The 10,526-nt window shown below is 41.4% G+C and overlaps 1 protein-coding gene across 1 annotated transcript in view; it reads left to right on the top strand.

Annotated features, from left to right (window-relative positions):
* The first annotated feature begins 3,635 nt into the window (after window positions 1-3,635).
* LOC140466713 (1-phosphatidylinositol 4,5-bisphosphate phosphodiesterase zeta-1-like) overlaps window positions 3,636-10,526 on the top strand; it is a 71,933-nt gene continuing 65,042 nt past the window's right edge. The window contains exons 1-3 of the mRNA XM_072562214.1: window positions 3,636-3,695; window positions 4,091-4,214; window positions 4,422-4,653. Coding sequence (XP_072418315.1) covers window positions 3,643-3,695; window positions 4,091-4,214; window positions 4,422-4,653 — 409 coding nt within the window. The 5' untranslated portion in view covers window positions 3,636-3,642. The remainder of the gene's footprint in view (window positions 3,696-4,090; window positions 4,215-4,421; window positions 4,654-10,526) is intronic.

Here is a 10,526-nt window from a genome sequence, read left to right as displayed (position 1 = left end):
CTATCAAATATCACAGCAAGAGATTTTAAATATTGCTGCACTTACCCTTGCACCACTCTGTGCAGGAACAGGGAATCACTGCAATCAAATTCTGAATTTCTGGATGAACTGTTCACATACAAGCTCCAGCAGATGATACATGTTTGACAATGATGAGTGGCTGCTGACAGTTTCAACTGGAAAATCTGAGGTTTTTAAAAATTATTTATTCATGGGATCTGGATGGTGCTGGCTGGGCCTGTATTTATTGTCCATCCTTCATTGACCTTGAGAAGGTGGTGGCGAGCTGCCTTCTTGTACTGCTGCAGTCCATTTGTTGTAAGTAGATCCACAAAGACTTCAAGGAGGGATTTTGACCTGGTGACTGAGAAGGAATAGTGATATATTTCCAACTCAGGATGCTGAGAGTCTGTGGAGGGAGGACTGGGTGGGCTCTAGATGATGGTATCCTTAACTACCTGCTGCCTTGTCCTTCTAAATGGTAATGGCCATTGATTTGGAAGGTGTTAAAAACAATTTACTGAATTTCAGCAATGCATCTTGCAAATGGTATATTCTGCTGGAACTGTACATGGGCAGTGGAAGGACTGAATGTTTGTGGATGTGATGCCAATCAAGCAGATCACTTTGTCCTCAGTGGACATCCTGAGTATTTTTGAAGCTGTCCTCATCCAGTCAAATGGAGTGTTCCATTACATTCCTGACTTGTGCCTTTGTAAGGTTCAGGGTGTCAGGGTGAATAAAAAGCTGCAGGAATACCAGAATCTGACCTGCTTTTGTCGCTGCAGTATTTTATATGGCAAGTCCAGTTCAGTTTTTAAGTGATGGTAAGTCTCACAAATGTTGATAGTGGCAGATGCAGTGATGTAATGCTATTGAATGTCTAGGAGCACTGGTTAGATTTTCTTTCATTGGAGATGGTCGTTGTTTTGGATTTGTGCAATGCAAATGTTACTTGCCATTTTTCAGCCCAAACTTAGATATTGGCAAGGTCTTTCCAAGTTTGGATATGGACTACTTCAATGACTGAGGAGTCAAGAATGGTGCTGAATGTTGTGCATCATCGAACACTTCTGACCTTATGATAAGGTGATTGGAGAAGTTGAAGATGATTGGGCCTGAGGAATTCCTGTCCTGTAGCTGGGATGACTGACCTTCAACTATAACAATATTCCTTTTGCACTAGGTATGACTCAAATTGAGGGAGGTCTTTTCCCTGATTCCCATCAATTCAGTTTTGGTTGGGCTCTTCAATGGCACACTCTGGCAATGTGGCCTTGATGTCAAGGGCTGTCACTCTCACTTTCACTTTCTCTCTGGAATTCAGCTGTTTTGTCCACGTTTTAACCAAGACTATCATAGGTTCTGGAGCAGAGTGGCCCTGCCAGAACCCAAACTGGATGTCACTGAGCAGGTTATTGCTGAGCAGACTGTTGGATAGCATTGTTGATCACACCTTTTATCACTTTACTAATGATTGAGAGCAGACTGATGGGATGGTAATTGGCCAGGTTGGATTTGTCCTGCTTTTGTGTACAGGCTATATCTTGGCAATACCCGTGGTTCACCTTGTCACATGCCTGTCAAGAGCTAAAATCATATCATGAAGGGCTGTCACTGTTATGCTTCTGGATATCACAATGAATAAGAGCCATGCTGATGGGCAGAAATGACCAGGGTCTTTGAAATTTTCCAATGATGGCAACAGTTGTTGGGTTCTGGATAATCCAATCTCTGAAATGTTGTCCAGGTGCTTTTATCACTGTTGGTTTCTTGCTCTTCTTCTGTTAGTCCTTCTGCCTGTGCTGAGACACTCTAACCCTTCTGTGTGGAGAACATGTCCAGAGAACATCATTTGTCATCTCTTGATCTTATTAGAGAGTTATCTTGTTCTCCCAGCCTTCTATTTTTCTCATTCATTCTTTTCTCTAATCAGGTTACCCTTCTTGCCTTTCTACTGCACATTTCAAAACGGTCAATTTTCCTTTCCCTTTTTCCAATGCTCCAAGCTCCAGCTTCATTACTAGCCAGATGTAATATTTCAGTACACAGGTTCTCATTGAGCTTCAAGCTGATGTTTCTTGGAATGTTGCTTAATTTGTAAAAACACATTGGTATCACCATTGTGCAAGTAGATAGAAGATCTACTGTGTTTATTTCTGTGAAAGCACAGTCCTCAGAAAACTTCTACAGATCACTGATACTAGAGGCTGTCTTAGACATGAATTTTCATTTGAAAAATGGTACAGAATTGCCGTGGTGTCTTGACCAGCATTCCCCTTGACCAGTGCACCAGACCAGTTGAGGTGGTCATTCCGTTTATTTGGTATTTCGGTACTGTATACAGATTTGGCTGCTTGTTTGTCTATACAGCAGCACTGAATGTGAAGTACTTTGGCATATCATAAGAACATGGTGAGGAGTTTGATAAACACACATTCTCTCTTCCTCAAGTACTTTGGTATTGAGATTTCTGAAATGGTTGGTCAGCTCTTATTACCAGACACACAGCTTACATTGTTTCACTTCAATATGCTACACAGGCACACGCATAAGTATCTCAGCAACTGTATCCAAAGTAACCCAAAGCTGCTCTATAGTATTACACTGTTGCATTGCGAAAGTGATCACTTTTTTTGGTTGGGCTGTTAAGCCCTTTGAGGCATCCTGAGTTCATACAAACTGTCAGGGATATACAAGCTCTTTCTTAGATATTTTGCAGAATCATAGAGTATTTACCCCTTATCTGTTTCAGGTGTATCAGGATCACAGCTGAACACTTGTATTCTGCTAACATCTTGTTTTACTCTAAACGTGTGGTTGAGAATATGATAATGCCCCCCCAGATCATCCATTTCTTTGTGGTGATCTAAAGGTAAATATTGATCAGGAATCATGCTATTGGATCTCGTTACAACTGACAGATGGGGATCCAAGTTGGTTCAACATTTCATCTACAAGGCAGGACTTCTGACAGTACAGTTCTCCTACAGCACTGGTGTTCATCCACTCACAAGGACTTGAACTCATGACCTTATGGTTTAGAGACAACAATGCTAACAACTGAGCCACAATTAAAGCTCATTTAAACCAAAGAGTGTGTTCTATTCTTACTCTCCCTAATCCTCCTCTTTTCAATATATCTAATTTCCCTTTAAAAAGATATGATTGACTGCTTTCACCAGCTTTTGGACCAATGTCTCCACATCCTGACACTTTGGAGTAAAAGAACAATGGTGCAGCCTTTCTGGATGGTTTAACTGTTATCTGTTTAAACAGATATGATTTGGTGTTGGACTGGGGTGTACAAAGTTAAAAAGCACAATTTTAACTGTTGAAACTAGGCAGTGACTTATAGCCCACGTCAGTGCAATAACCGCCATTGATTCAGTCGTGAGCTCATCGCCAGCCCCTCTCTCAATTGGGTCACTGGGTCAGTTTGTAATAAATGTCCCATCTATGAGCTCATCGCTGCCAACCAGATTTAAGCCTCCCCTTTTCACGTCCCCCCTTGTAAACGGTGAACTGTTTGCTGCTTGGCATGACTTACCGATTGGAGTAAAGGATCTGGAATGACATATCTATTGTCGATACACAAAACTCAACGGAACCTGAAGCTTATACAGTATAATTTCACCAAATATGCAGGAGTTTCAATATCCTTCGCAAATATGCGAAGCTCAGAAGGAAAACGAGTATCCTTTCGCTGCCGAACTTATACTTTTTTTTAACAAAAAGAGATGTTGGATACGTTTTAAATTGTTTGTTAACGCATACAATACGCGAAGTAAAATTAGGACTCTCGAGTGTTTGGGTGTAATGGAACTGAGACATTGCGTGAAGTGGAAGCGAAGGTGTATTTACTAACTTCCAAATTGGTGCGATCAGGCTAATATCAACGAAAACATACTTGATAGAGCCTTTTCCGAAGGGCATTAGTAAGCGAATCACGAGATTGATGCATTTAGTTGGTGGGGTGTGAAAAGGTTTCTCCGAATTAGTGGAATTTTGCCTGAGTATAGCAATTTTTTTGTTAATTAGTGAATCACTCACCAGAAATAGAGTAGAAATTCTTGACCTATTTCCGTAGATGGCTCCTCCGGGCTATTAAATATGACTTCAGAAATGGAAACATCGATTTGCTGCAAACGGTGGCGTTATTACACAAACTCAACGCTCCAATCATCAATGTTTGCACAGAGGCCCATCGTGAGGTCAGTACAAGCGTACAAAAGTTATGAGGATAGGCAATATTCAGTTAAACCTTCTGCACGGTTACCAGGTTCACGTTGGCATCCTAAGTAGCAATGCAATGCCAATTGGAATTGCAACATGTCTCAAATTTAGATGGTTGTACAACTTTCATGACAATTTATACACCTTATGATCTGCCTTGTATCATTTTGGTTTTTCTCTCTTAGGCAATTGACAAAGTTAAATTTCGGAGTTTTGGGCCAGAAGACTTTCTTTTCATGTATAAAGGCTTCACCAAACGAACTGAACCTCGTGACCTGTTTAAGCAATATAGCTCAGATGGCCAAAACATGACAATTTCTGATCTACTGTATTTCCTCAAAAATGATCAGCATGAGAGCAATGCAGATGAGCACACAGCTTTAACGATAATTAACAACCATGAACCAATGATGAGAAGTAAGTATGGTTTAAAAAAAAGGTTCTTTCATCAATCTAACAAACAGCGTTCATCTCTTTGTCATTTCCCAGTTAGACTTTTGTTTTCTAACAAAATTAATTGTTGGTATTATTGCTGAAGCCTCCTCCAAAATGGTCTGATTTGTTGAGAAAAGAAATGGATCTTCTTCCCCTTAACAACCCAGACACGGCCACTCTCCTCCTCCTCCCCCACCCCCAAGGCAGCTCCCAAACCAGTCCAAGTCTTGAATACTGTCCTCATAGTACAATGGGCCTTTCCTAGCTATCTTTCATTGTCCCAGTCAGGACACAAGATCCCTAACTCACCACAGATTTCTCCCTAGCACAATTCTTATTGCTTTTGTTTATTGTTTGCTTGGTAGTCTATAATACTTGAACTTTCTCTGTGACTTTAGAGTGAGGATAGAAATAGGCCATTCAATTCTATTGAAGTTATTCCACACTCCAATCAGTAATTTTATGGCTGAACTGGTTGGGTGTCAACTCCACTTTCCTGCTGTCCCATAACCCTTGTCGATCAAAACTCTACCAAACTCAGCCTTGAATAAATTCAAATATTCAGCCTCTCTTGATTTCTGAGAAAAAAAATCCACACAATAACAACAGAGTCATAGATTTATACAGCAGGGGAACAGACTTGTCAGTCCAATCCATCCAAGCCGACCAGCTATCTTAAAGTGATCCAATCCCTTTTGCCAGCATTTGGCTGCATATCCCTGTAAACCCTTCCAATGCATGTACCCATCAGATGTCTTTTAAATCTTGTAATTGTACCCACCTCCACCATTTCCTTTGGCAGTTCATTTCATGCACACACCACCTTCTACTTGAAAATGTTACCCCTCAGGTCCCTTTTAAATCTTTCTCCTCTCACCTTAAGCTCTCTAGTTATAGACCCCCCTATCCTGGGGGAAAGACCTTGTCTAATGACTCTATCTATGCCCCTCATGATTTTATAAGTTTCTATAAGTTCATCCCTCAGCCTCCGATACTCCAAGGAAAACAGCCCCGCCCTATTCAGCCTCTCCCTATAGCTCAACCCCCCGCCCCAACCACAGAGACATCTTTGTAAATATTTTCTGATCCCTTTCAAATTTAAGAACATCATTCTTATAGAGGGAGACCAGTATTCTAAAAGTGGCCAATTCAATCTCCTGTACAGCAGCAACATGATGTCCCAACTCCTATGCTCAATGCATTGACAAATGAAGGCAAGCATACCAAAAGCTTTCTTCACCACCCAATTTATCTGTGACTCCACTTTCAAAGAACTATGCACCTGTATCCTGGGTCTCTTTGTTTGGCAATACTCGAGGAGCCCAACTATTAACCATATAAGTCCTGCCATGATTTGCCATACCAAAATGCAGGACTTCACATTTATCTAAATTAAACTCCATCTGCCACTCCTCAGTGCATTGGTCCATCTCAACAAGATCCCTTTGTACTCTGAGATAAAATTCACTGTCCACTACGCCATCAATTTTGGTGTCACCTGCAAACTTACAAACTATACCTCCTATATTCACATCCAAATCATTGAATATAAATGATGAAAAGTAGTGGACCCAGTGTCGATCCTTGCGGATAGTCACAGGCCTCTTGTCTGGCAAACAACCCTCTACTACCACTCTCTGTCTCTTACCTTCAAGCCATCATTTTTTTATCTATTCCATGTGAGCTAATCTTGCTAACCAGTCCACCAAGCAGAACCTTGTCAAATGCCCTGTTGAAGTCCATCTTGACAAAGTCTACCACTCTGCTTTCATCAATCTTCTTTGTCATTTCTTCAAAAAATGCTGAGAGAGAAAAAAGCTTCTCGTCTCCATCTTGAAAGGCATTCCCTTATTCTTAACTTGTTCCCTAATTCTGATTTCTCTCGTGAGCAATCTTGGCATTAAATACGATCAGTTCCCTCAGGATCTAATTCTGATAAGCTTAAGATGTGCCCTGCTGTGTGGCCTTCCTTCAGTGTCTCAACACTCACTATCACATATAGTCTTTTCTAGCTGAACTTGTTTTTTCCCAAGATTACAAAACACTCCTTTATCTTGAGAGTTTAGCCATTACCAATTATTTTAATTATTTATCATAATTTTAATCTTGCCATTTTTTTCTGTTACTAAACAATAGGATTTCAAATTCTGCATTTCTCATTACAATATTGGTTTTAGGCAAGTGAAATTTAAATTCTGCCATGTAGAAGTTTACTTGATTTATGTGGAAGTTTTATTTTTTATCAGTTTATGCTTGATTTTGTGTGACAAATATAAGCCTCTTTCTTTAGCTTTGTTTTCAGTTAACAAAGGATAAATATAACTTTAATCTGAACTGCAATTGAAGGAAAGGATTGGGAAATAACACATCTCTGCCTCAATGAATGTTATTGGCATGTACAATTGAATACTAAACTCATCTATCTGATGTTCTTCTGTTATTTTAAAATGTGATAACAGCGTTATCTTAATGGTGAATGTCCCTCTTAAGCAAAGCATTTGCCTTTTAACACTGACACACCATTGTTATCAGCCAATAGATTTAATGTGGATAAAAGCAAATTACTGCGGATGCTGGAATCTGAAACCAAAAGGTCAGTTAGACTCAAAATGTCAGCTCTTTTCTCTCCTTACAGATGCTGCCAGACCTGCTGAGATTTTCCAGCATTTTCTCTCACTCCCTCCCCAACTCTCTCCCTCCCTCCCCAACTCTCTCCCTCTCTCCCCAACTCTCTCTCTCCACATCTCTCTGTCTCTCTCTTGCAACTCTCTCTCTCTCCCCACCTCTATCTCTCTCACCATTCTCACTCTCTCCCCATCTCTCTCTCTTTGCCCCATCCATTTCCAGCATTTTCTCTTTTGGTAATAGATTTAATGTGGTTAGAGACAATGTGGCAGAATACTCTAAAAACTCAGGTTGCTTGAGGAGTGGATCACTGGATTAGTGGTGCTGGAAGAGCAGAGCAGTTCAGGCAGCATCTAAGGAGCAGCGAAATCGACGTTTCGGGCAAAAACCCTTCATCAGGAATAAAGGCAGTGAGCCTGAAGCGTGGAGAGAAAAGCTAGAGGAGGGTGGGGGTGAGGAGAAAGTAGCATAGAGCACAATGGGTGAGTGGGGGAGGGGATGAAGGTGATAGGGAGGAGAGGGTGGAGTGGATAGGTGGAAAAGGAGATAGGCAGGTAGTACAAGTCCGGACAAGTCATGGGGACAGTGCTGAGCTTGAAGTTCAACCCTTCAACACTTCAACCCCAGGGCATCAATATGGACTTCAACAGTTTCCTCATTTCCCCTTCCCCCACCTCACCCTAGTTCTAAACTTCCAGCTCAGCACTGTCCCCATGACTTGTCCGGACTTGTCCTACCTGCCTATCTCCTTTTCCACCTATCCACTCCACCCTCTGTTCCCTGACCTATCACATTCATCCCCTACCCCACTCACCCATTGTACTCTATGCTACTTTCTCCCCACCCCCACCCTCCTCTAGCTTATCTCTCCACGCTTCAGGCTCACTGCCTTTATTCCTGCTGAAGGGCTTTTGCCCGAAACGTCGATTTCGCTGCTCCTTAGATGCTGCCTGAACTGCTCTGCTCTTCCAGCACCACTAATCCAGAATCTGGTTTCCAGCATCTGCAGTCATTGTTTTTACCACCCTGAGGAGTGGATCACGTTCATCTAGGTTGAGCCCAGCTCTTAAAATAAGTTTTTGGTCCTTATGATCAAAATGTTCACTCTGACAGTCCTTCTGGCCAGTATCTTTAGAAGCAACAGTCTTTCTGGAAGAAAATTGATGAATTTGGGGCCATTGCATTTGTCATGTGGTCAATGTTGCAATGTGATCTTCTGGGTTGAGTTTGATAGTCTGAGAGAGATGGATGGAAATCTTAAGAGCTTCCTTTCTCCTATAGACCTTGTGTTTTCAACACTTGCTTTTATGCTTCCCCTCGGAGATGATTTGCTGGAATGCCATGTGCTATGGGGAAGCACTTTATTACAATACAGTCGAAATCACGTGTGGGGCAGGCTTGATGGACCAGGTCTTTTCTGGCTTGTCACTTTATATGTATACTCATAGTACTGTCAGATGACAATTCAGTGGCTTTGAAGCGGCAAAAAGGTTTCTTTGGTGATAACCTTCACTACTATTGGAAGAGCTGTGCTTGCTCCAAATGTCTGGAGACAAGATTAAATACCTTCATGCTGCCCTATCTTGTGAAGCAGAGCAAAGGTAATCACTTTCTGATGTAGCTCCTCTGACACAAGGGTTCCATTAATATGCATCCTGGAATACCAACCAGGAGAGAACTTTAGATGCTTTCCCATAGCTGTCTTTCAAGAACTTGTCTTCCTTCATTTTAAATTGTTGCCTGGTTCCTTTTTAAACAAATTACAGATAACTCTGACCAGAATGTCATGAATGAATTTGCCCAGGTGCCCCACAATACCAAATAGGTCAAATCAGTACAAACACAAGGTGGTACCAAAGCAAAGCAGGCCCAACTTTATGAGGAACAAAATTACAATAGTCTTTAATACTAAACATACTATCCCTAATCCTATTTGGCCCCTTAAGGTTACAATACTTCCTGAGTCTCTTGTAAGTGTGTGCAGTTTCTCTTTAGGTAGCTCTGTCTCCAGGTCTCAAAGCTGCTTTCATTCTCTCTCTCTCTCACTCACTCACTCACTCTCTCTCTCTCTCTCTCTCTCTCTCTCTCTCTCTCTCTCTCTCTCACACACAATAGTCAGCTGGTCTCTGTCTCTTGCCATGCTGGTTTCCTGAGAGGGCCTTTCAGACATTCTAAGGGTGGTTCTAAGAGCAGGTCTGCAGGCGAAGCCAAATTTTATACCTTTTAGATGTTTTTCTGGATTTTTCTTTGTTCTGGCCAATCAGAGAGATTAAACATAGAATCCCTACAGTATGGAAACAAGCCATTTGGCCCAAGAAGCTCTTACCAACGCTCCAAAGAGGAACCCAGCCAGACCCAATCCCCTACCCTACCCTATTACTCTATAGTTACCCCCAACTAATATACCTGACCTACATATCCCTGAACAATATGGGCAATTTTGCATAGCCAGTTCACCTCACCTGCACATAATGTTATATTTTACATTATGCTCATGTCATTAGCACCTGGCTGCTCTGTTTGCATGCACTATCTAGTGTGTGGGTTTGTGATTTCAGAGTTTCACTTGGCCAATGTGCCCAGAATCCCCTTCTGTTTGGCCAAGTTAGCAATCTATCTGTATTTTAGCACCCAGGAGGCTGCAACAAAATCATGCCATTATAAGAGAATTCCAAAAAAAAAATCTCACTACTGTGAATGGTGCTATTTAAATGACAATTGCAATAAAAAGTAGTGTAAACTAATCCAAATTAGTATAATCAACTAATGGATAAAATAAGATGAAGAAAAATTGAATTGCAGTTTAATAAATGAAAACTAAACACTGGAAACACCAATGCAAACTGTGAATTCTTAAATAAGCTGACTTGAGCAGACCAAGATCTGGATTCCCAATGTTTTTTATTCTTGGTAAAATATGACCAAGGATTTGCTTGACATCACAAGATTCTGTGGGACTTAATTTTAACAACTAAATTGAGGTTATATTTCCAAGTCAGGATAGTGAGTGACTTGGAGAGGAACTTACAACTCTAACTGTATACAATTTACAACTCTTCCAGCCATACCTCTCACCACGGCACAATGGCACAGTGGTTAGCACTGCTGCCTCACAGCGCCAGAGACCCGGGTTCAATTCCCGCCTCAGGCGACTGACTGTGTGGAGTTTGCACATTCTCCCCGTGTCTGCATGGGTTTCCTCCGGGTGCTCCAGTTTCCTCCCACAGTCC

Source organism: Chiloscyllium punctatum, chromosome 44 (genome assembly GCF_047496795.1).
Source record: "Chiloscyllium punctatum isolate Juve2018m chromosome 44, sChiPun1.3, whole genome shotgun sequence".
Lineage (NCBI taxonomy): Eukaryota > Metazoa > Chordata > Chondrichthyes > Orectolobiformes > Hemiscylliidae > Chiloscyllium > Chiloscyllium punctatum.
This window is presented reverse-complemented; position numbering and strand designations above follow the sequence as displayed.